The sequence below is a fragment of the Terrapene carolina genome, unplaced genomic scaffold, assembly GCF_002925995.2.
Source record: "Terrapene carolina triunguis isolate 2854851 unplaced genomic scaffold, T_m_triunguis-2.0 Scaffold243, whole genome shotgun sequence".
Taxonomy (NCBI): domain Eukaryota; kingdom Metazoa; phylum Chordata; order Testudines; family Emydidae; genus Terrapene; species Terrapene triunguis.
Genome location: NW_020664594.1, coordinates 296771 through 321316, shown reverse-complemented (window position 1 = coordinate 321316; position 24546 = coordinate 296771). Strand labels below are relative to the sequence as shown.

Here is a 24546-nt window from a genome sequence, read left to right as displayed (position 1 = left end):
AGAGGAGGAGTCGGGCCTGGGAGTCCAGTCCTCACCTGTGCATGTTTCTTTCTGACTGGGATAGAAAAATCTGCATCTCCACAGTTCCGAGGGGCACCGCGGCAAATATCTGAAATTGATGGAGAAGATTCCTGAAGATGCTGAGGCATCCGTGGTCCTCGTGGGTAAGAAGTGCCGGTCAGAACCCCGCTGGGGAGGCCCAGTTCAGAGCCCAGGCGGGGCCCAGCCAGACACATGCGCTTACCTGCCAGGAGTATTTGGATGCCAATCCCTGTTATCCAAACTTTAAGGTGGGAAGGAGCCACTTTCCAAGCCCTGGGAACCTCCCTCCAATAGCCCCTTCTTGCCTCTTCCTGCTGTCATCTTACGGGGGACTTGGTGGCTTTTGGGGGTATCCTTCAGGCCCCAAAAGCCTCTCTGCTACAGTCAACTTGCCAGGCCATGCCCTGAGTGGGGACAGCATGTCCCTGGACCTTCCCCAGGAAGAGCTGCTCCCAGCTTGGATGGTGGGGAGTGGAGTGGGGACTAAGAGTCAGGCAAATGTTTGGCCCTGCCCATCTCAACCCCCTTCTGGGAGGGAGGAATATTGAGTGGAGATCCTTCATTGAACGTTTCAGAACCTTGTCAAGCATTGGATTCACTTTCCGATGACACTTCAGTGTGGTGCATTTTCCAAATTGTTTTGCCCATCTCTGCTTAAAGCCATACGCTCAGGCCAGTTTCAGAGCCTAGATAAGCAGGCTGGGTAAAGGCCCTGAGCCTCACCGGTGGAATTTGGTATGAACCTTGCAGTGCTGTGTGAGTTGTGGTATGAGAAGCTGGCCAATAGCCAGTGGAATGACACTTCCCCAGGCACTTGGGCTGGCTGAGAAAGGGTCAGGATGGCCTTTTGCTGGCTGTGTGGACCTCACAGTGGAGACAGTACAGATACATTCTTCCTTCTCACAAGGAGACTCTAGAGCAAGGGAGGAGCCAGCTCCCATCCTAACCCTTTCTGCAGACTCCTTAATTCAAGAATTTTGGTGGGGAAGAAATGGGTCAGGAGGTGTCATTGGAACTGGCTTCAGAGGAACCTGTTGAAACTGGAGGTGTCCCTGAGCATGGGGACGTAGGAAAAGGGGTGAGCAGGGAGGTGGAAAAATAAAAGAGGACACACAATTATTTAGGTTAATCAAGACTAGAAGAGACTGTGAGGAACTACTAGGAATAAAAAAAGCAATCGATAGCCAATGAAAAGAAGGGGAAGTGGATACCAAGCAATGTAAATTAGGAGTTATGAAGTGCAGAACATTGATTCAGGTATTTTTAAGGATATCAGGAATGAAAGAAATCCTAGCAATGGTATAGGCCCATTGCTAGCTGGAGATGTAAAATTGCTAATAATGATGCAGAGAAAGCAGAAGTATTTGTGTTCTGTATTTGGAAAGAAGCGGGATAATGTACTCGTAGCATATGGAGACGATGAAGTACTTTCTGGTCCATTAGTAACCAAGGGGAGGATGTTAAACAACATCTACTGGGGATAAACATTTTTAAATCAGCTGGCCTGGATAACTTGAACCAGGGAGACCTAAGACTTTAGCAAAGCTTTTGATATGGTCTCCCACAGTATTCTTGCCAGCAAGTTAAAAAAGTATGGATTGGATGAATGGACTATAAGGTGGATAGAAAGCTGGCTAGATTGTCAGGCTCAACGGGTAGTGATCAACGGTTCGATGTCTAGCTGGCAGCCGGTATCAAGTGGGTCGGTCCTGGGGCCAGTTTTGTTCAACATCTTCATTAATGATCTGGATGATGGGATGGATTGCACCCTCAGCAAGTTCGCAGATGACACTAAGCTGGGGGGAGAGGTAGATATGCTGGAGGGTAGGGGTAGGGTCCAGAGTGACCTAGACAAATTGGAGGATTGGGCCAAAAGAAATCTGATGAGGTTCAACAAGGACAAGTGCAGAGTCCGGCACTTAGGACAGAAGAATCCCATTCACTGCTACAGGCTGGGGACCCACTGGCTAAGCAGCAGTTCTGCAGAAAAGGACCTGAGGGTTACAGTGGATGAGAAGCTGGGTATGAGTCAGCAGTGTGCCCTTGTTACCAAGAAGGCTAACTGCATATTGGGCTGCATTAGTAGGAGCATTGCCAGCAGATCAAGGGAAATGATTATTCTCCTCTATTCGGCACTGGTGAGGCCACATCTGGAGTATTGCGTCCAGTTTTGGGCCCCCCCACTACAGAAAGGATGTGGACAAATTGGAGAGAGTCCAGTGGAGGGCAATGAAAATGATCGGGGGCTAGGCACATAACTTACAAGGAGAGGCTGAGGGAACTGGGCTTGTTTAGTCTGCAGAAGAGAAGAGTGAGGGGGTATTTGATAGCAGCCTTCAACTACCTGAAGGGGGGTTCCAAAGAGGATGGAGCTCAGCTGTTCTCAGTGGTGGCAGATGACAGAACAAGGAGCAATGGTCTCAAGTTGCAGTGGGGGAGGTCTAGGTTGGATATTAGGAAACACTATTTCACTAGGAGGGTGGTGAAGCACTGGAATGCGTTACCTAGGGAGGTGGTGGAATCTCCTTCCTTAGAGGTATTAAGGTCAGGCTTGACAAAGCCCTGGCTGGGATGATTTAGTTGGTGTTGGTCCTGCTTTGAGCAGGGGGTTGGACTAGATGACCTCCTGAGGTCCCTTCCAACCCTCATCTTCTATTCTTCTAAAAGAATCAGCTGAGGAGATCGCTGGCCTGGTGCTGTTAATTATTAGTAAATCCTGGAATAACAGAGAAATTTCAGAATGGTGGAAGAATGCTAATGTGCTAGTATTCAAAAAGTGCAAAGGGGATGACAGGGATAATTGTAGGCTAGTTAGCTTGACATCGGTCCCAGATAACGTAATGGAGAAGCTGGTGTGGGATTCAATTAATAACAAATTAAAGGATTGGAAAATAATTAATACTAGTCATCACTGCTTATGGAGAATGGTCTTGCCAAACAAACCTGATTTAATTCTTTGATGAGATTACAAGTTTGGCTGATAAAGATAACTGCCTAGATGTATGTTTGACTTAATATTGCACAACATTCTGATTTAAAAAGGACACTGTACAATATCAGTGGCGATTGATTGATTGATTGGCGATCCCTCAATTCAAGGATGATCTCTACCACGGATTTACACATGAGTCCTGAGGTGACTCAGGAGTCCGATCCTGGAACCGCAAATCCGCCTGTAGTTGGTACAGACGTTTCCTGGCGGGTCAGCTGCCTGCTGGGAGAAAGTTATTTCTTTTTCCTTCCTCCTCTCCCTCTTTTCAGCTTCAAGGGCAAGGCGCTTCTCCTCGAAGCGGGCCACTGTCTGATGGAGGATAGGGTGCCACTGGGGGCGGTTGGTGGCTTACTCTTCCCAGCTTGTAATATCCACATCAGTTTTCTTAAGATGCGCTTTCAGTGTGTCTTCGTAGAATTTCCTATGACCACCATGGGATCTCTGACCACCATGGGTGAGCTGAGAGTAGAGGACTTGTTTTGGGAGGTGAGAGTCTGGCTCCGCACACAATGTCCGGCCCAGCAAAGTTGGTGCAGGAGGATCATTGCTTCAATGCTGGTGACCTTGGCTTCAGCGAGGATGCTGGCATTAGTGCAGCGATCTTGCCATTTGACGCAAAGGATCTTCCGGAGGCATCGTTGGTGATACCTCGCCAGACTCTTTAGGTGCTGTCGATAGGTCACCCAGGTTTCATATCCATAGAGGAGTGTACGAACAATTGTCTTTTAGACCTGGTGTCTTGTCATAGGTCATGGTCCGTGAAAACGCATCGGAGCAATTTCCCAAAGGAAGCACTTGAGCACTGGATTCTGTGCTGGATCTCACTGTCGATTTTTGCATTTTGAGAAAGTTGGCTACCGAGGAAGCAAAAGTGCTCAACTGTCTCCAAAGTCTGTCCCTCGATGGTGATTTGTGGTGGGTCATGTGCAAGGCCTGAGGCAGGTTGATAGAACACTTTAGTCTTCTCAATATTGAGTGAGAGTCCTAGGCTCTGGTAAGCTTGTGCAAGAAAATCCAGTATGGGCTGAAGGTCATTCTCAGTGTGCGCGAGGATGACACAATCGTCAGTATACTGCAGATCAGTAATGGACACCCTGAAGACTTTAGACTTTGAGCAGAGACGTCAAAGATTAAAGAGCCGCCCATCCATTATGTATTGAATGTCAACTCCATTGGGGGAGGTGATCTTTAACAAGGATCAAAATGACTGCCAAATAGATGGAAAACAGGGTTAGGGCAACAACACATCCTTGCTTAACCTCAGTTTTGATGATGAAAGGTTCCGTCTCAAGGCCATTACAGAGAACTGTGGCAGTCATCTGATCATGGAGAAGCCTTAGGACCTTAATAAATTTTGGAGGGCAGCCAAATCTGGCCAGCACCTTCCACAGGGCTTCGTGATTGACAGAGTCAAAGGTCTTTGTCAAATCGATGAAAGCCATGTACAGGTCCTGATTTTGCTCCCGAGATTTTTCCTGGATTTGATGGTCAATGAAGATCATGTCGGTTGTCCCATGGGATGGTCTAAAACTGCACTGAGATTCCAGCAATATTTCCTCCGCAAGGGGAAGTAATTGGTTTAAGAGGGTACAGGCAAGAATTTTCCCTGCCGTAGATAGCAAGGCAATGCCTCAATAGTTTCCACACTCTGACTTATCTCCTTTCTTAAAGATTGTAAGGCGTGTTGGCGTTTCTCAAGTCTTCTGGAATCTTCTAATTATACCAGATATGAAAAAAAAAAAGTTTGTGGAGCTTCCCTACCAGTTCTTCACCTCCAACCTTGTAGACTTCAGCTGGTATGCCATCTGGCCCTGCTGCCTTGTTGTTGTTAGTTTACATATGGCTCATGTTACTTCTTCTTCGAGGCGGGGGGGCGGGTCAGCAAGAGATTCTCTTTCATGTCGTTGAGGAATAGATTTGATAGTGGCATCAGACACCGTTGACTCACGGTTCAGGAGTAGCTCAAAATGCTCCTTTCATCTGGCTTTGTTGGCTTTGCTGTCCTTAAAATACATTGACCCGTCTTGGGCTCGGCATGGTGTGGGGCCATGGGAACATGGGCCATAAATGGCTCTTATTGCATGAAAAAAACTCTTCATGTATGTTTATCAACATAGAGCTCTATCTCCTTGGCCTTTTCTCGCCACCCCTTATTTTTGATGTCATGGATTTTCCTTTGGGCTTTAGCCTTGAGTTGCTTGTATGACTCTTTCTTCTGCTGGTGTGATATGTTGTTTTGCCACATGCGATGAGCTTTTATTTTCTGGGCAAGCAGGCTCTGAATCTCAGCATCGTTCTCATCAAACCAATCTTGGTGATGGCGGGTGACATAGCGAATGGACTCAGCACATGCCGAGAGAATGGCAGTCTTTAATCCCTTCCAGAGATTTTCATTATGATCATCAATTGTAGGCATAGCGGTCCCCTCTTTGGGGACCATCACCTTGTTGTGGTGAAGGGGCTTGCGTGTTCCAATGATCCTCAGAGCTAAGTTGTCAGTAGCTTCATGTTCCTGGTAGGGTTTCTCAAGGTGAACAGGCCTAAGGGGAGGTCCCAGACAAAGCATGGTCCATCCCCCAAGTCCTTAATGGTGGATCAGGTGGAAGAGGGTCCTCTGATCTCAACGGCTGTGAAAGCAGATGAAGGCTGCAGCAAGTGGAGATCTCCAGTCGTCTTGGACTTTCCTTGCCACTGGGCCTCAAAACTCCAACTTGTCATGATCGTGTGGTCACTGTAGGTGCACCAGCTTCCCCACGTTAAAAGAAATGTGCAGGCTTCTACCATGGGAAATAATATTTTTCCAACCTTCCAAGCCCTGCAGCGAGGGACTAGTGGTGATGAGGACAGGATTAGTGAATCTGACAGTCCCTAGCCACGAATCTGCATGTAGGCGGCGGTAGTTAGATGTTCGTCTGGCACCTGGACTGAGACGGGTGCAGTTCGGCAGCTACTATTGCAACTGAGCAGTCCTCTTTAGGATCCCCTCTTGTCAAGGCTGCTTCCCCACTCTGGAACTTTGAGTGCAGGAAGTGGGGGTCCGTAAGGATTCTAAAAATTAATACTGGCCACTTCAGGCTAGTATTAAACTCCCAAGGTTACAGCTTTTCTTTGACCTTGGATGCGTAGATGCTGCCACCACCCAAGTGCAAAAAACCCCCCTTTGAAAACCCAGGAAGGAGCACTTGGGAATTCCTTCCTGTGGGGTACCCTCAAGGCCCTACACCACCCCCTCCGGGGAAGAGCTGAGAAAGAAACTGGCAAGGTTCCCTCCCCACGCTGAACTCTGGGGTACAGATGTGGGGACCTGCATGAAAGACCCCATAAGCTTATTTCTACCAGCTTAGGTTAAAACTTTCCCAAGGCACAAATCCTTTCCTTGTCCTTGGATGGTAGTGTTGCCACCACCAAGTGATTTAGACAAAGATTCAGGAAAAGGGCCACTTGGAGTCCCTGTTTCCCCAAAATATTCCCCCACGCCCCTTCACCCCCTTTCCTGGGGAGGCTTGAGGATAATATCCTCACCAATTGGTACAATGTGAGCACAGACCAAACCCCTGGGTTTTTAGGACACTGAAAATCAATCACGTTCTTAAAAGAAGAATTTTATTTAAAAAAAAAAAAAAGGTAAAAGAATCACACCTTCAAAATCAGGATGGAAGGTAACTTTACAGGATAAATACAAAGATTTAAAACACAGAGGATTCACCTCTAGGCTTAGCTTCAAAGTTACAAAAAACAGGAATAAAACTCTCTCTTAGCATAGGGAAAATTCACAAGCTAAAACAAAAGATAATCTAACACATTTCCTTGCCTTTACTTACAATTTTTGTAGTCTTAGATGCTCATGTCAGGTAGGTTTTTAGGAGATGTTTTTTCCTGCCTGGTCCCTCTCTCGCCCAGGGAGAGAACAAACAAAGAGAGCACAAACAAACCCCCCGGCCCCCGATTTGAAAGTTTCTTATTGGTCCTTTTGGTCAGGTGCCAACCAGGTTATTTGAGCTTCTTGACCCCTTACAGATAAAGGAGGGATTTTATGCTACCCTTAGCTGTATGTTTATGACAGAAACAAAATCAGCTGTTGCAACCAGCTAATTAAACAACGTGCACAAACTTCTTAGGACACAAAAATCCAATCTTGTTCTTAAAAAAGGTAAATTTTATTAAAAACAAAGAGAGAAAATACATCTAAAAACTTAGACTATTGCTAGATTTTAAAAAGAACCACTTATAAGGATTAAGCATCAACATAACTTCCTTGAGGTCCAGCTTAAAGGTTACAAGCAAAACAAAAGCACCTGGGGTTAGCACAGAGGAGTCCACAAGCCATAAAGAAATAAAAGAGATAAACCTAATTGCGTCTTCCTAGACATTTCCTGATCTACTTACATATCTGGGGTTTCAAATGAGTAGTTTCTAGGGATGATTTGATGATTTTTCATACCTGGCTCAAAGCTTCTTACAGCATTGCTGCTCTGTGTCTCCTCTCCGGGAGAACAACCACAGACAGACAAAAGGGGAGTCTTGTTTCAATTTTAAAAAGTTCTAGCCTTCCCATTGGCTCTTTCGGCCAGGTGCCAACTCACTTCCCTTTACCTATGCATGCAGTCAGACTTTTTAACCGTTTACAGGTAAAGCAAGTAGAGAACAGCTACTAACAGGGATTTTATAGCTAACTGGCTGGTTGGGTGTCGATAAAAGGTAGCTACCCCGCCCCCCCGCCTTCATTTATCACACCTTTGCTCATCCTGCATGGGGAAGAGGGCTAGAAAAGGTGCCCTAAACCTAGGCTGTCTCATACACTCCTGGCTGGATTACCACATCCAGTGGGATCACTCTGCCTGCGGTTGAAGCTATAAAAAGACAGTGACTTTTGCTGCATATAATGTTCGCACCCTAATGTATAACAAAGATAATGTACGGCCGGAAAGAAGAACTGCTATCATCGCCAGGGAACTTGCAAGATATAACATTGACGTCGCTGCCCTGAGTGAGACAAGGTGCCCAGATGAAGGTCAACTGAAAAACAAAAAGGTGGAGGCTACACCTTTTCCTGGAAAGGAAAATCTGCAGAGAACAGGCGCGTTCATGGTGTTGGTTTTGCTATTAGGAATAAGTTTGCCATTCAGCTTACAGAATTTCCTGTAGGAATCAATGAATGTCTTATGACTCTTCGTCTTGAGCTCAGCAACACTCGTATGCCCCAACACTTGATTCTATCGAGGATATCAAGGAACAATTCTATACAGATCTTGACAGAGTCTTGACCAACATTCCCAAGGAGGACAAGATCATTCTCCTCGGAGATTTTAACGCTAGAGTCGGACGGGAGTCAAATCTCTGGAATGGATCTGGAGTAGGAAAGGCTAACTCCAACGGCATCCTCCTCCTGAGCAAATGTGTAGAACGTGGCCTGATCATCACAAACACCCTCTTTAGACAAGGTGAGACGTACAAGACCACCTGGAGACACCCTCGCTCCAGGCACTGGCACCTTCTTGACCACGTTCTTGTTAGAGCTCGAGATCAGAAGGATGTCCGCGTCACGAGGGCCATGCATGGAACCAATGACTGTTGGACAGACCATCACCTTGTTAGATCAATCATGAATTTCCAGATCACCTCCAGGCATCGCAAGCAGGCAAAATCAGTATGAAATAAATTCAACGTCAAGTCCCTTGAAGATATAGTGACTCGGGAGAAACTTCAGCAGTGTCTCCAAGAGAAGTTTGCCACAATATCAGTAGACCACAATGAATTGCAAACTGGCTCACAGACAGCTCTGAAAAAGTAGGGACTCATGAGGGTGCTTGCTTCTAGTGGGGTTCTGCAGGGATCAGTGGTAGGCCTGATGCTATTCAACACTCTGATCAATGATCAGGAAGTAAATATAAAATTGCTGCAGATAAAATTTGCAGATGACACAAAGACTGGGGGAGTGGTCAATAATGGCTGGTCAGGTCATTGGTACTGAATGGTCTGGATCACTTGGTATGCTGGATCCATGGAAACAAAATACATTTTAATACAAATACAGAGTTGTACATCCAGGAACAAGGAATGCAGGCCACACCCACAGAATTGGGGCCTGTATCCTGGGAAGCAGTGACTCTGAAAAGGATTTAGGGGTCATAGTGGCCAAACAACTCGACATGAGCTGCCAGTGTAATGCTGTGGCAAAAAGTGCTAATACGATCCTGGGATGTTGTGACATTGTGTCGTCCTGCTCCTGTCTCTTGTCTAGCCACAAACCACTCAGAGACCTTCTTCTGGTCAAACATCTTGTGCAATTTATTTACAGTGTACTTTCCACACCGCATTTACAAACTGGTGACGCTCTGTACTTACCATGGCATGCATTGCCTAGCTCCCTCCGCCAAGGAGGGGGGAGACAGAAGGTATCTTCCCTCGAGACGCTCTTGGCTCTGACTCTCAGAAGCCTGCCAGTGTCTCTCTTTTCCCCAAGCACTTCCTTCCTGTGCCTTTCTACTCTCTGGGCTAATGAGCTGTAGCTCTCTCCAGCCCATCCCCAGTCTATCAGCTGGGCACAGCTTTGCCCGGAGGTTTACTCCAGGGTGACCCAGTGATCAGAGTGCTAGTACAGGTGCTGTTGGCCAGCACTCTGTCACAGTTGTATAAACAGGAGTAGCGAGTAGCAGGTGATTTTACCTCTGCATATGGCACTGGTGAGATAGAATTTGGAACGCTGCCATGGGTGGTGGGTATCATTGGCCAAGGGAGACTCTGCCTCCCCCGGTGCTGCCGCAGCTGCCGGACCCCCAGTTGCAGGGTTTGGCGGCAAAGTTTTTGCTTTATTATGCCCCATGCAGGTTCTGGGGTGGCTGAGGAGGCACATACTGCCTCCTCAGCCGCCCAGGAACCTGCATGGGGCATATCAAAAGCATCTTCTAACAGACGCTTTTCCCCTGGGCAGGTTGGGTCCGGGGAGGGGAGGCACAGCCCGGCTTTGGCCAGACCGGGGCTCCTCTGAGCAGGGGGAGGCTCGGGGCTTCAGCCAGCCTGGGGCTCCTCCGGGCAGGGGGAGGGGAGGCTCCGGTCTTCAGCCAGCCCTGGGCTCCTGCGGCCGGGGAGGGCAGGGGGATGGGGACTTGTGGCTCCAGCCATGGGAGGGGGGGCAGGGCAGGGAGGTCTTGGGGCTCCAGCTGTGGGGAGGGCGCAGGCAGAAGGGGCGGAGCTGGGGGCTAGCCTCCCCAAAGCGGGGCTCCACCCTGCCGCCCATGAACACTGTGTCCAGTTCTGGTACCCACATTTTTAAAAGGATGTTGAAAAATTGGAGAGACTGCAGAAAAGAGACATAAAAATGATTGCAGGGCTGGAGAAAATGTGTTCTTCTTCAAGTGATGTCCCTGTGGGTGCTCCACTTCGGGTGTCAGTGTGTCCCTGCATCGTTGATCGGAGAATTTCAGCAGCAGTGCCCGTCTGGGTCGTGCATGCACTGTTCCTGTCTCGTGGCACCGTTGGCGCCTCATCTAGCACGTGCAACCCGACCCCCTCAGTTCCTTCTCAAACGTCCTCAGCCAGAGACGGAGCTCCCAGTGGTGTCCTGACTAGCTTGTTACACACTTATAGAAATAGTTAAAAGTTTATAGTTAGTTACTAGTTGGTTACTTATCCTTCCTTGTGTTAAAAAATATTATTTTTTATATTTCCCTCTCAGACCGTTAGGGTCTACACAGGGCCAACCACCCCCAGTCAGCTATGCCTGGTTCACCAGGATTTAAACGATGCACATCATGCCCCGACGCGCTGTCTGTGTCAGGTGGACATTCACTCTGCGTCCTCATGGCAGATGAAATTCAGTGTTGATAACTGCAAAGTAATGCACATTGGAAAACTATACATATAAAATGATGGGTCTAAATTAGCTGTTACCACTCAGGAAAGAGATCTTGGAGTCATTGGGGATAGTTCTCTGAAAACATCCATTCAATGTGCAGCGGCAGTCAAAAAAGCAAACAGAATGTTAGGAATCATTAAGAAAGGGATAGATAATAAGACAGAAAATATCATATTGCCTCTTTATAAATCCATGGTACGCCCACATCTTGAATACTGTGTGCAGATGTGGTCGCCCCATCTCAAAAAAGATATATTGGACTTGGAAGAGGTTCAGAAGAGGGCAACAAAAATGATTAGGGGTATGGAACAGCTTCCGTATGAGGAGAGATTAATAAGACTGGGACTTTTCAGCTTGGAAAAGAGACGACTTGGGGGGGATATGATTGATGACTATAAAATTATGACTGGTGTGAAGAAAGTAAATAAGGAAGTGTAATTTACTCCTCCTCCTAACACAAAAACTAGGGGTCACCAAATGAAATTAATAGGCAGCAGGTTTAAAACAAACAAAAGGAAGTATTTCTCCATACAACGCGCAGTCAATCTTTGGAACTCCTTGCCAGGGGATGTTGTGAAGGCCAAGACTATAACAGGGTTCAAAAAAGAACTACCGGTAGATAAATTCATAGAGGAAAGGTCCATCAATGGCTATTAGCCAGGCTGGGCAGGGATGGTGTCCCTAGCCTCTGTTTGCCAGAAGCTGGGAATGGACGACAGGGGATGGATCACTTGATGATTCTCTGTTCTCTGTTCTGTTCATTCCCTCTGGGGCACCTGGCATTGGCCACTGTCGGAAGACAGGATACTGAGCTAGATGGACGTTTGGTCTGACCCAGTATGGCTGTTCTTATGTTCTTATGCCTTGGTGAGTTGCGTATTCCCCCAAAATGCGCTCACTGCAGCATTCTGAAGGCCAGATGGGCACTGCTACTGAAACTCTCTGATTAACAGTGCAGGGACGCACCGACACCTGAGGTGGAGCACCCACAGAGACACACATCTCAAAGAACCTGTTACGTTACTGCACGGGGTGAGTAACCTTCTCTTACAGTGACAGACTGAGGGCTTGTCTAAACCGAGAGCTAGTGCACAGAAAGCTGGGGTGTAAATATACAGCACAGTAGCTTGTTGTGCACTAACTGGCTGTGTGGATTCTGCTACTGTGCACTATGTTTCAATTCCCTCAAGCTGTGGGGTGTTAGGTATGTCTCTGTCAACATGTTACCAGGGCATGTCCTGGCAGAGGTTCAGGGAGGTCATATGCCTGAGTGAGAGAGTTGCCTTGGGGCCTGTGCCCAGAGGATCCCTTCTCCATGCCAGTGCTGCTCTGGGGCTGCAGTCTCTGTTACCTGGGACTCCTGACTTCTGCCATGACCTTGTGGTTTTTGTTCTTTGCCTCCTGGTAGGCTGTGTGCAGTTCCTTGAACAGCCCACTATGGCTTTTGTCCGGCTGAATGAGGCTGTCTTCCTGGAATCTGTCCTAGAGGTCCCAATTCCGGTCAGGTTCATCTTTGTCCTGCTGGGACCCAGTCAGGCCAACGTCGATTACCACGAAATTGGACGGTCCATTTCTACCCTCATGTCTGACAAGGTGAGGCGCTGGGTGTGCATTCCTGCTAGAGCATGGGGAATGGTGGTATGGTGGTACAGAGGTCAGACACAGGACAGGAAAGCTGCAGAGACGCTGCACCAAGTCCCTTCTGGACAGGGGTTAGGGACAGGGAGCACTGGGGGGCACAGGTCTTATCAGAGAAGCCAAGCCTGGGACAGGGAGGATGGCCCAGTACAAAAGAAAATCTTTTTCACTAGGAGGGTGGTGAAGCACTGGAATGGGTTACCTACGGAAGTGGTGGAATCTCCTTCCTTAGAGGTGTTTAAGACCCGGCTTGACAAAGCCCTGGCTGGGATGATTTAGTTGGGGTTGGTCCTGCTTTGAGCAGGGGGTTGGACTAGATGACTTCCTGAGGTCCCTTCCAACCCTGATATTCTATGATTCTGTGAAAGAGAAAGACCAGGACAGACATCAGGCTGGGACAGGAAGTGCTAAATTGGGAGGTGAACACAAAAGGAGAGATCCCCAGAACCTTCATTCCAAGGGCAGGAGTGAAGGGGTCCTCAGAGGCTGGCAGAGGAGAAGAGGTCATTGTGCTCAGTTTGTGTGTACTTCCAACATCCAGCGCAAGGCAGGAGGGAGAGTGCTCTGAAATGGCAGAGGAAGAATGAGAGGAGGGTTGATGCTTTTGGGTGTCAGTGCCCAATGCCTGGCACAGGGAACACGGACATCAAGAGCTAGAAGTGATAGTGACTGTTGCAGATTATTGTCTAACCTTAGATTCTAAGGACTGAATAGCGTGGCAGTGAAACTCATTCTCTGACAAGGAATGACAAAGGAGAGACAATTATAGGCTCCTGCTGCAGACATCCAGGGTTGGAGGAGAGTGAGAATGAAACATTCCTGGACTAGCTTTCAGCGTCCTCTTGGCTGCAGGAGATTGTACATAGGAAACTTTATATCCCCAGCTGTTTGCTGGGTAACAAACCCAGCCAGATCGGCGTCAGCACAGAGACTCCTAGGCTGCATGGAGTGCAGTTTCATGATCCAGACGTCGGGAGTCCATCCAAAGAAGCCTGGGGGATCTGCTGGTTATTGCTCAAGAGGGACTGACTGGGACTGAGAGACTAACAGGGAAACTTGAGTGATTGGAGGGGAGTTTGGCCGAATGCCCTGCGCTCGGCACTAGACTGTTCACGCAGAGCAGGTGGCTCCTTGGCTTCTGAGGGCTCTCAGCTGAAAGACACCACAGAGTGAGGTGCATGGGCCTGATGGGCCGAGCCCAGGACTGGGAACCGGGAGCCATAATGTTCTAACCCTGGCTCTGCACTCACTTTCTGGGTGGCTCTGAGCAGTCCAGTTCCCTCTCCCTCCACTTCTCTGCCAGTGACCTGGGGAGGATGGTAGTGACCTGGCACACAGGTGTGAGGATTAGCTAGTTGGTGTTGGTGCCGTGGTTTGGCCATGTCAAGCGCTGGGTATCAGAAGGCTGCAGGGCCACGTTAGCCTTGCCGGGATCTGAAGCTGCAGCTCCATGGAGTCTGTAAGTTGCAGAGAGCTCAGCTGTCCCTGACCTCCTTAGAGGCTTCTAATTCCGTCCTAATTCCCCGTCCCTTTCTCTGCAGACATGCTCTGAAAGCGGTGTAGTACCTCAGCCATTTCACAGTCCTCGTTAAACTCCTCCCTCCGTTGTTAATGGGCCTGTTTTTTTCCTTGCACTACTGTCTCCCCTGCTTTCTCTAAACCTCTCCTCTTCCTTTAACTTTCCGGGCAGCAGAAACTTAGGCATGGTTTACACTTGAAAGTTAGGTCGACGTCACTACAGCTTGCAGAGGTTCACATCCCTGAGCGCCGTAGCTATGACAAGCTAACCCCAGTGTAGATGCGGCTAGGTCAGTGGAGGAGTGCTTCCGTCGACCAAACTACCACAGCTCGGGGAGGTGGATAACCTACAGCAATGGAAAAACCCCTCCCGTGGCCAGAGGTAATATTTACGCTACAGTGCTACAGCGGCATAACTACGGCACCACTGTAGAGCCATTAGGGTGACCAGATGTCCCGATTTTATAGGGACAGTCCTGATATTTGGGGCTTTTTTTTATATGGACTCCTATTACCCCCTACCCCTGTCCCGATTTTTCACACTTGCTATCTGGTCACCCTAAGAGCCATAGTGTAGGCGTGGCTTTACTCTCCATTTTTCCTGCCCTTTCCTTGCAAGAATTCCCTCTGGCAGTTCCCATTTGGCTGCCTCCCCCATGTCACATGTCCCTAAACTCAGGTCTCTGAGAAGCCCCTGGCACCGACTGCCCCTTGTGCCTGGCATTCCAAGTTCTGTCATAGTTTCATAGAATTTAAGGCTAGAAGGAACCATGAGCTCATGTGCTATCACCACTTGTATACCACAGGCAATTAAACTTCACCCAGATACCCCTTGTTAAGCCCAAAGACCTCGGTTAGACCAAAGCATGCAGAGGGAGGCGAACTCCCCCACCCCACCCCAAGGTTTCTGCCAATCTCACCCGAGGGGTGGAGTGGGAATTCCTTCCCCACTCCAGATCTAGCGATCAGAATGACCCTGAGCATGTGAGCAACACATCCCAATCAGGCGTTTAGAAAGAGTACTCTCTGTACCACCTCAGAACACTGTCCACCCCACCAGTGTGCCATCTCCAATTGTGGCCAATCGCTGATCCTTCAGAGGAAGGTGAAAAAAACACCCAGAATACGTCTGGCCAATTGTGCACTGGGGGAAGAAAAATTCCTTCCTGACTCCTGCAGGCGTCTGGGTGAAGCCTTGAAGCATGACATTTGAGTATAGTCATTTTCTTAAGGCAGAACTGGAGATGATTCGAGCATTGAGGGCAATCCAGGCAGCGCTGTTCTCTTGTGCCTTAGTTACAGTGCTTTACAATTCCCAGCCTTTCCCCACAACACTGGTTTCCTCCCTGTTAGTCTGTCAGTGCGGCAGAGTGCACAAGATGAGACTAGAGAGAACACTGCTCTTTTGTGTCACATCAGGAATTTGGATTCTGATCCAAGTGGACCAGCGATCTGATCTATTTATGCCCCATCTATCCAATTTTTATACTCCATCCATCTCTGTGGTCCCTGAGTGCCTGACTCACCAGTCAACTGGATTCTGAACTAGAAGGAGCATCTCTTTGACTCCTGGTATTTAGAGACGATGGAGAAAAGTCCCTTAGAACAGCATAAAACTGCTCCATAACCCTGGTGTGACAGGAGCTATGATACTGGCTAGATGAGCACATTGTTCTGATACCAGGTGATAGGGATACCTAGCTAGCAGCCTCACTGGTCTGATCCAACACATGAAGGAGAAGAGAGCCCAAGGGCGGCATGGAAAGGGGGGCAGGGATGCTGGAGCATGTGGGTCTGTTGGGCTGTGGCAGTAAGGCAGGTGCTGTGCTTCTGCAGCTGCAGAAGTAGTCTGGTAGTGTCTTTGGGTTGGTTGAGCCTCCTGTCTATCTTGCAGCTCTTCCATGAGGCTGCGTACATGGCTGACGACCGCCAGGACCTCCTCAATGCCATCAACGAATTCCTGGACTGCAGCATTGTCATCCCCCCATCAGAAGTGGAGGGGAAAGACTTGCTCAGGTCTATCGCTACCTTCCAGAAAGAGTTGCTGAGGAAGAGGAAGGAGAGGGAGCAGAAGAAGTCCATGAAGGAAGGGGCTGTCCAGGAAGCTAAAGGTCTCTTCACTCTGTTTTGGCAGATAATGAATTTCATCCAGTGTCTCCCTGTCTGCCCTGGGAGGGTGCAGTGGGGGCTGTGCCATGGGCACTGGCTGGGAGGCCTCTGTGCCTCCCCCTGGCACAGGATAAAGCGAGGACAACTAGTGTGGGGTGAGCGGGGCTGAGTCCTGCAACAGAGATGGGGATGTGTGGGAGGACCCAGGGGGCAGAGCGCGGCCATGGGGTTGGCAAGCCCAAGAGGGCAGAGCATGGCCATGGGGGGTGGGAAGCCCGGGGGGCCGGAGAGCGGCCATGGGGGGGGGCAGCAGGCCCAGGGGGCGGAGCACAGCTGTGGGGGGAAGCCCAAGTTTCATGTGAGGTGTGTAGGGAGCCTGCCGAGCTTCCCCCCTGCTCACCTGTTCTCTGGGAGATGGGTGTGTGCCAGCATCTGTCCCCAGGAGAGAGGGGTGGTTCTCGTTCCTACCTTCCCGTTGTAACCCCCATACACCATGTCTCCCCAGAGCTGTGTGAAGTGAAGGCTGAGGAGGAAGAGGAGGGGGACGCTGAGGACGACCCATTGAGGCGAACCGGCATTTGTTTTGGAGGTCTGGTTCAGGACATAAAGCGCAGGTACCCCAAATATCTCAGTGACATCAGAGACGCCTTGCACAGCCAGTGCCTTGCAGCCGTTCTCTTCATCTACTTTGCTGCTCTCTCTCCTGCCATCACCTTCGGGGGACTCCTAGGTAATGGGCCTGCTTTCTGTCTGCTCTTTGCACAAACTAGCCCGGGCTGGGCTGGGGGCGCTGGCTCTGCCGTCTGAGATTCTGTGCCTGCACTGGCCTGAGGGCTCTAGCGCTGCTCGCTCAGGAGGCTGTAGCTGTGCTACGCACATGGCTTGTACTCTCTCCCCGTAACTCGGCCTCTCCAGCTCCAGATCCGTTTGGGGCTCTTTTCTGAGCACCCTGCAGGGTGTTTGAATGCAGGATTCTAAGGGTGGTCACAGCAAAGCTAGAGGGGTTCTACCCTCAAATGTGAGCCCCCCTGCCCAGTGCAGGGCGGTTATGTCTGTGCAGGGGGGAGGAGGGGACTCCCTGCCCGTGAATAGTGTATCCGCACCAGAGTAACTGTATGGGGGACTGTGCTCTCCGCAGGGCTTCTTATCACATACACGTTGTTCTCTCTTAGGAGAGAAGACAGAGGGTCTCATGGGGGTCTCGGAGCTGATCATCTCCACCTCAGTTCTGGGGATCCTGTTCTCCCTGCTTGGAGCTCAGCCGCTCCTTGTCATTGGTTTCTCGGGGCCCCTTCTGGTATTTGAAGAAGCTTTTTTCAAGGTACTTGTAAGCCATCATGTCACATGTTGCCCCACGCTTCCTCTGCCATTGTACTGTGCTTCGCTTGCCATGGTTTGTCTGATCAGAGGGGCTAGCTGCACTCCTCTGATGCCGAAAGGGGTGACTCCTAAACGTTCCTGCAGACTGTCACCATACCACAGGTCACCCAGTGCTGGCCCTGCCCTCCTGCCTGTCCTTTCCAGCTCACACCAGTCAGTTCTGCCTCCTCTCACCATGGTCCACTCCACTGAGTCTGTCTAGGATTGTGATTTTATTAATGCTTCGCAGTGCTGTCCTAGCCAGCAGCCCTGATATAAGCTCCTGCCTGAACCAGGCCCTGATCTGCATTGCTGTGGTGAGTGCTTATACATGCAGCCCACGCTCCTTTTCTCTGTCACTTTTTCTCCTCTTTTGGATGAGGATTTTCCAGATTCAGTTAACTGTATCCCAGTGTAGCCTGCATCCCATGCAGTCCAGTCCAGTCTCTCTAGGAGAGCAGTAACAACTCACCTAGCATTATTCTTCATTTCTGATGTGGCAGCAGGGGATTTCATATTGTGGTTATTTGTGCTGCCTCTTGCTTATCCCCGAGTTATGTTCAAGGAGGATCTATGCCAGTCAGTTTGGAGACGTCTTATTCTTGTACATCTTTACGTTGTGGACTGTGGAAAGACAATGTCTTTCAGTGTCAAGTACAGTGCTTCTAGTCACTCTTTTTTCCACATTTCCAGGGAGTCTGTCTCTCTTGGTTTTCAAGTGCTTTCTCTTATGCCTTTCTATTCCATGCAGAATGTAAGGGCATCACCACTGTCTTCCATCTTTGCCAGTCTCCTGCTGCAGTCTTAGCTTCTTCCCATGTCATTTTGGGAGCTTTCCATTCTGCTTCTGTTGTGTGTTTGCATGTTATCCTTGGTCTCTCTTGTTACCTCTCGCCCTGGTGCTCCATGTCTTGTCCTGTTATTCAGGTTTTTTCTCCACATGTGTCCTAGCCAGCTCCATTTTAGTTCCATAACTTCCTGTCCTATTGGTTTCTGTTTCATCCTCTTTCAGAGTTCCTTATTTGTAATTTTTTTCTGGCCATCTGGTATTGAGCATTTGTCTAAGGCAGCTGTTTATGAAAAATTGGAATTTTGATAGAAAGGTCGAAATAAGTCTCCAACTTTCAACATCACTTCGTAAGACCAGCTTTACAATTGTATTAAATATCTGAAGTTTAGTTTGGAGGGCAAGATTTCAGTTTTTCCAGGTTGGCTTTAGAGTTACAAAATATGTCTGGCTTTTGCTATTCCGGCTTTAATGTCCTCATCTGTTCCACCTGTTGTACTTACAGTGCTACCAAGATATGTGAAACTCTTATCAGAACTCTTTTATGTCAGTCCCAGAAAGTGTTATTAGTGTGTCTTGTTATGTGTTGATTCTCATGGTTTTAGTTTTCGCTGTGTTGATCTTCAACCCTGCTAACTGTGCATAGGCCTGGAGAGAATACATTTTGGCTTGCATGTCTCTAAGGGCATGGGATAGCAAGTTGATGTCCTCTACAAAGTCAAGGTCCTCTAACTTCTGTGTGACAATCCATTGCATAGGTGCCGACTCTGTGGGTGCTCCAGGGCTGGAGCACCCACGGGGAAAAATTGGTGGGTGCTCTGCACCCACCAGCAGCCAAGCTCCCCTCCCCACCCCTCTGCCTCACCTCACCTCCGCCTCCGCCTCTACCCCTGAGCGCACTGCGTCCCCACTTCTCCCCCAGCACTTGCCGCCACGAAACAGCTGTTTCGCAGCGTAACAAGCTCTGGGAGGGAGGGGGGAGGAGTGGGAACACGGCTTGCTCGGGGAAGAGGTGGGGCCAGGGCAGGGATTTGGGAAAGGGTTGGAATGGGGGCGGGGCAGGGGTGGAGTCGGGGTGGGGCCTGGGGCAGGGGTGGGTTGAGCCCCCACCGGCGCCAGCAGAAGTTGGCGCCTATGCTCCATTGTATGCCCCTTAGTTGTTCTATAGTGTTTCTCATTACCCAGTCCACTACCAGTAGAAAGATCGTGGGTGCCATAAGACATCTTTGTCTGATGCCCATAGTAACCTCGAAGGGCTGAGTCAGTTATGTATTACTTGACATGTCATATTTTCATAAAAGCTCCTTATGAAAATTTCTGAGGATTCCATTGTAGCATAGCAACTTCCATAACCCTGTTCTATCCACTGTATCCATGGCTTTTTGGAAATCCATACAATTCGTATAAAGTGGTGACTGCCATTTGATTGACAGTTCTGTGGTGATCCGTAGTGTTTATTATGATTAGATTACTAGTTTGGGGTTGTGGATTTTGTAATGGGTGAAGGCCTGTCGGAGTTCTTTGCTTCTTCCTAGAGAGCAGCACAATCTCTAGCATCAAGCGTTTGTGATTTGTTCCTCCCCATGTGTAGTGTTCTCTGTGCTTGAGTGGGGTTGTCTATACTGTTGTTCCTGGCATTAGTAGCCAGGCTTGCGTAGGAGTGGAGCATGTTTATGGTTTGGGGCTGGAGCGTGTGGTGCTTTGACTGAGGTGGTATCCGAAGCACAGTGTCCTGTGCATTGACTAGCAGAGGGAGTTTTTCTAGGTCTGTTCAGCTGCCGTTGGTTGGGAAAGTTCCTTTACATGCCTACAGCGGGGCTTGTTGGACGTTTGTCTGATGGGGGTGTAGTCTGCCTTACAGCTGAACCCCGGCATGTGGACTGGTCTCTCCTGGGGGGGCTGGTGACTAGACTGAGCAGGAGTTTTCCTGGGGAGCTGTGTTGGTGTCATGGTTTATTTGTAGCATGGGAGCAGGGCAGAGGGGATGTGCAATGCACAGTGTGCCCTGGGATGCACCCTAGTAACTAACACTACAGTCTGAGCAGGACAGGCCCAGTGAAACAACAGATACTAAGTCTGTGACTTTACTCAGCAAATGAAGCATTTCCTGTTCCCTCCACCCCTACTTTAACCCCTTCCCTGCCAGGCTACATGGAAAATTGTACACACGCCATCCTAGAAATTGATAAAGAACTATGTAGAATGGGAGAGAGGGAAGGAGGGGGTCTGGGAGAGCAGAGGGGAGAGGCTGTCCCATGGGCCATGATTAACCCTTCATTTTCCTATTTCAGTTCTGCCAGAGCCAAGGCATCGAGTACCTGACGGGCAGAGTGTGGATTGGCCTGTGGCTCATCGTCTTCATCTTCATCATTGTGGCAGCTGAAGGCAGCTTCCTGGTGCGATACATCTCGCCCTTCACACAGGAGATCTTTGCCTTCCTCATCTCCCTCATCTTCATCTATGAAACCTTCTATAAACTCTACAAGGTGAACTGTCCCCAGGGAGAGGTGCTAGTGTCTGCCCAGCTGTCTGATCTAGCACTTGCCACCGTAGTGTCCACGTGCCTCCCACAATCGATAGAGAGAACAATAGCAACAGCGTCTCTGATGCAGGGCCAGGGTGCTGTAGCATTTCTGGCTGGGCCTGTGAAACAGTTCTTTACCACCTCTCAAGCCCCCAAACACGAGTGCCCCCTGTGTGCTGTAACCACGTCGCTGTGCACAGGTATTGGGTGGAGCATAGCGGGACACACCCCAAACCTTCTATCCCTTCCCCTGCAGCAGCACCTTGACACATAACTAGTTTTTTCTTTTCTTTTCTTCCTCAACCTCCCTGGTGCCGGTAGATTGTGAGATGAGTTATTTGGGGAAGTGCAGTGATGGGCTTGGCAACACACAGGGCTGTGCTCACACTTGATTGTCGTGACTGCACCCTCTGCTTGTCTCCCCTGTCCAGGTCTTTGCAGAGCATCCTTTGCTGAAGTTTTACCCGCCGAGTTTGCAGACTGGCTTGAATGCCAGCGCACTCTCTCCTGATGCCATGTCTCTGGGAACCAGGATGCAGCCCAATACTGCCCTCCTCTCACTCATCCTCATGCTGGGCACCTTCTTCATCGCTTTCTTTATGCGCAAGTTCAAGAACAGCCGTTTCTTAGGAGGCAAGGTAAGCGGCTGAGCTGTGACCCAGCGGCCCCATCCTGTGGCCCTTTCATCCACCATGCATCCCTTCTGGCTGCACACTTCTGCCCTCTGTGGCACCCACATTATCTATTCTAGCATGTCTGAACCTGGTGCCCTGTCCTGGCTCACATGGTCTTACCAGGCCTATGTGGGCAAAGGGCTGTCTGTGCTGATAGGAAGCTGCCTGAAGAGAGAGCTGGCACCCTGGTTTGTTGTCTCTCTCTCCAGGTGAGTCTGGTGCCATCAGGGACCGCCCCCGTCAAATAAACACCAACAGTCCTCTGAATGCCATTGGAGAGGGCAGGCTCCCTTGGCACAAGGCCAAGGCCATAGATAAGACCTGGCTGCTGCTGACACTTCTCTGTCCTACCCACATCTGCCCCAGGGTATCTTCAGATGGAGGGATCCAGCAGCCCAAACGCTGCTTGGGCCTAAGCACTTCAGGCCCTCAGCAGGGCTTCTCTGGCTGGATCCAGAGTCAAGGGTCTGCTAAACTGGAGCTTTACAGCCTTAGGGACTGGTGGGTATATGAGTCTCCATAGGTCAGGCTAATCTTAGGGGACTGGACTCCAGTATGTGTCATTGACCTGGCATGGAAGGAGGGATAAACTTAATTTTAGTTCTCTCTGTGATCCGCCTGTCTGCCCATCTGAGGCGCTAATACAGCACTCAGTGCCATGGGACCCGAGTGCTTTTCTAAGGCGTTTCCAGCTAGAAGGTGCCTGGTGAATGCTGGCTTCCCACCCAGTCTCCCAGGGGCCAGATGGTGTCTGGAGCAGCCCAGGTACCTGAATGTGGCTAGAGAGCAGCTGGGGCCCAGCCAGGGAGAAAAGCAGCCCAGTGGGGTCAGGGAGTGACCAGAGCTCTTGTATCCTCTGCTCATTAGCAGCATTCACATTTGTAGTGGGCACCTGGCCCATCCCTTGGCTGGATGGATCGTCGGCCTGTCTCGGGGCTCTGTACAGTGCCTGGCATTGTAGCAGTCTCTAAGCGCTTGGCTGCGCGTTCCCACTGAAGCTTGTTTGCTTTGCAGGCTCGACGGATCATTGGAGACTTTGGAATCCCCATCTCGATCCTGGTCATGGTCTTGGTGGATTACACCATCACAGACACGTACACACAGGTAGGTGCTGGCGCTCCCATCAGGCCCGGACACCAGCCCAGCACGTATGGGACTACCGATTGTTCCATTCACTGTGCTTGTGTAGCTAGATGTTTTTGTGTTTCCCACTTTCTCAGTCAATACAATGCCAACCAAAGAGAGATTTTTGTGCACATACTTCTGCGAATCAGAGCTGTGGGAGCAGCCCCGGGAGGCACTGAGACCTACCAAGATATGGGTCAGAGCCCTAAGGGATTGAGGGTTCCTGCGACACCAAGAGCCAGATCAGAACTGTGCAGGTTTGAGGGTCTGCCTGTTGCCGAGAGCTGGATTAGAACTGTGTGCAACAGGTCTGTGCAAGCTAAATAGGAGAAGGGAGGTGGTGTTCCCTCCGAATACAGCATTACGAAACCCATTACTGGAGGCTGTGTCCAGTTTTGGTGCCTGCACTTCAGAAGGGATACTGAGCCCCTGGGCTCAGAGACAGTTCAAGATCTGGAAAATCTCCTTCCCAGTAAGACTAAGGAGCTCATTGTATTTAGTGTATCCAAGAGGAGCAAAGAGGTGACTTGATCACTGTCTGTAAATACCTTCCGGGGGGGCGATTTCTGGCTTGTCTACATGGTGCATTAGTCTTCCCCAAGGGTGTAAATTCTAATGCACACTAGCGTGTTGTGGACTAACTGTCCTGTGTGGACCCTGCTGGTGTGCACTAAAAGTTTCCTTGTGCGCATTAATTTAGTATTGTTTGAAATGAGAACGTTTAGTCCACACCAGCAGAGTCCCCCTGAGCCACTTAGTACATGAAACCCTGGTTGCATCCCTGCCTCAGTTTCCCTTAACATACTTTCAAGAAGTCCAATGAGGCTTATATATATTGAACTGTGCCTCTACAAGGGTCTAGTTTATTCAATTCAAAATGGTGAAATGTGCTACGCAAATGAGCCTCCACACCAGCATCCGAGATGGGGGGAGAGAAGGAAGAAGGGGGCCAAATTAACCTTCGTCTATCAACTCCACTTATGTCCCTCTCCTGCCTCCATCCAGGCTCCTTACCTGTGAAGCGCTCTTGACCCAGGATCCTCTTCTGGAGTCAGGGCCTCTGGGGAAAGGTCCCCACAGAATTCAAACCAAGGCAGCCCTTGGCATATAATTCCTCTGTGATCTGCAGCTCCTGCTGAGGTTCTCTCACTGGGACCAAGTTCTGCTAGGGCTTGGCATTCACAGCTCTTCCCTTTCGAAGCCTCTTCTTTGGTCCCCTCGCCTGCTGAGCTCCGCACTGACCCCCGAGAAGAGCTCTCCTTAGGAGCTCTCTGTCTCTCTGCTCCACTCCCTGTCTGAGCCCTCATGACCCCGGGTACGGCCCGGGTGCTCCTTACCTACTGAACTGCCGTCCAGCTGGGTCGGCTCATTCTCCTTGGCGGAGCCTGTCACAGGCAGGCTGGGTACCTGCCCCTCCAGAGCCAGCCCCCAGGACAGTGCTTGACACACTAGTGCTCAGTAGAATTGAGACTCCCGAACCAGGTAGACAAGCCCTGAGAGCCAAAGCTCTTGAACCCAGCAGACAGAGGCAGAGCGACACCCAGCGGCTGGGAGCTGAAGTGAGACAAACTCAGACTAGAAATATGGCACTGATGTTTAACGGGGAGGGGACCCATCCACAGGAACAGGCACCCAGGGACGTGGTGGCTTCTCCATCACCAGGACTCTTCACATCAAGCTCAGGCGTTTCTTTCTATAACCTCCACCCCTGCTCAAGCACAGCCGATGGGGGGGGATGCAGGAAGGGAGGGATGAGGGTCTCTGGCGTGGGCTAAGCAGGAGCTCAGATTGGGGGGATGATAATGGCCCCTTCCGGATTTAACATGTACGATACCAAGGGCCAGGTCAGAGCCGTGCGGGGCTGAGACTCCCTGCAGTACCGAGAGCCGGGTCGGAGCCATAGGGGGCTGAGGATCCCGGCGG

General features: G+C 49.9%; 1 protein-coding gene across 1 annotated transcript in view; it reads left to right on the top strand.

Annotated features, from left to right (window-relative positions):
* SLC4A3 (solute carrier family 4 member 3) overlaps positions 1-24546 on the top strand; it is a 51609-nt gene that overhangs the window by 22399 nt on the left and 4664 nt on the right. The window contains exons 6-13 of the mRNA XM_029912784.1: positions 65-164; positions 12298-12482; positions 15940-16156; positions 16660-16884; positions 17327-17475; positions 20592-20786; positions 21256-21462; positions 22513-22602. Coding sequence (XP_029768644.1) covers positions 65-164; positions 12298-12482; positions 15940-16156; positions 16660-16884; positions 17327-17475; positions 20592-20786; positions 21256-21462; positions 22513-22602 — 1368 coding nt within the window. The remainder of the gene's footprint in view (positions 1-64; positions 165-12297; positions 12483-15939; positions 16157-16659; positions 16885-17326; positions 17476-20591; positions 20787-21255; positions 21463-22512; positions 22603-24546) is intronic.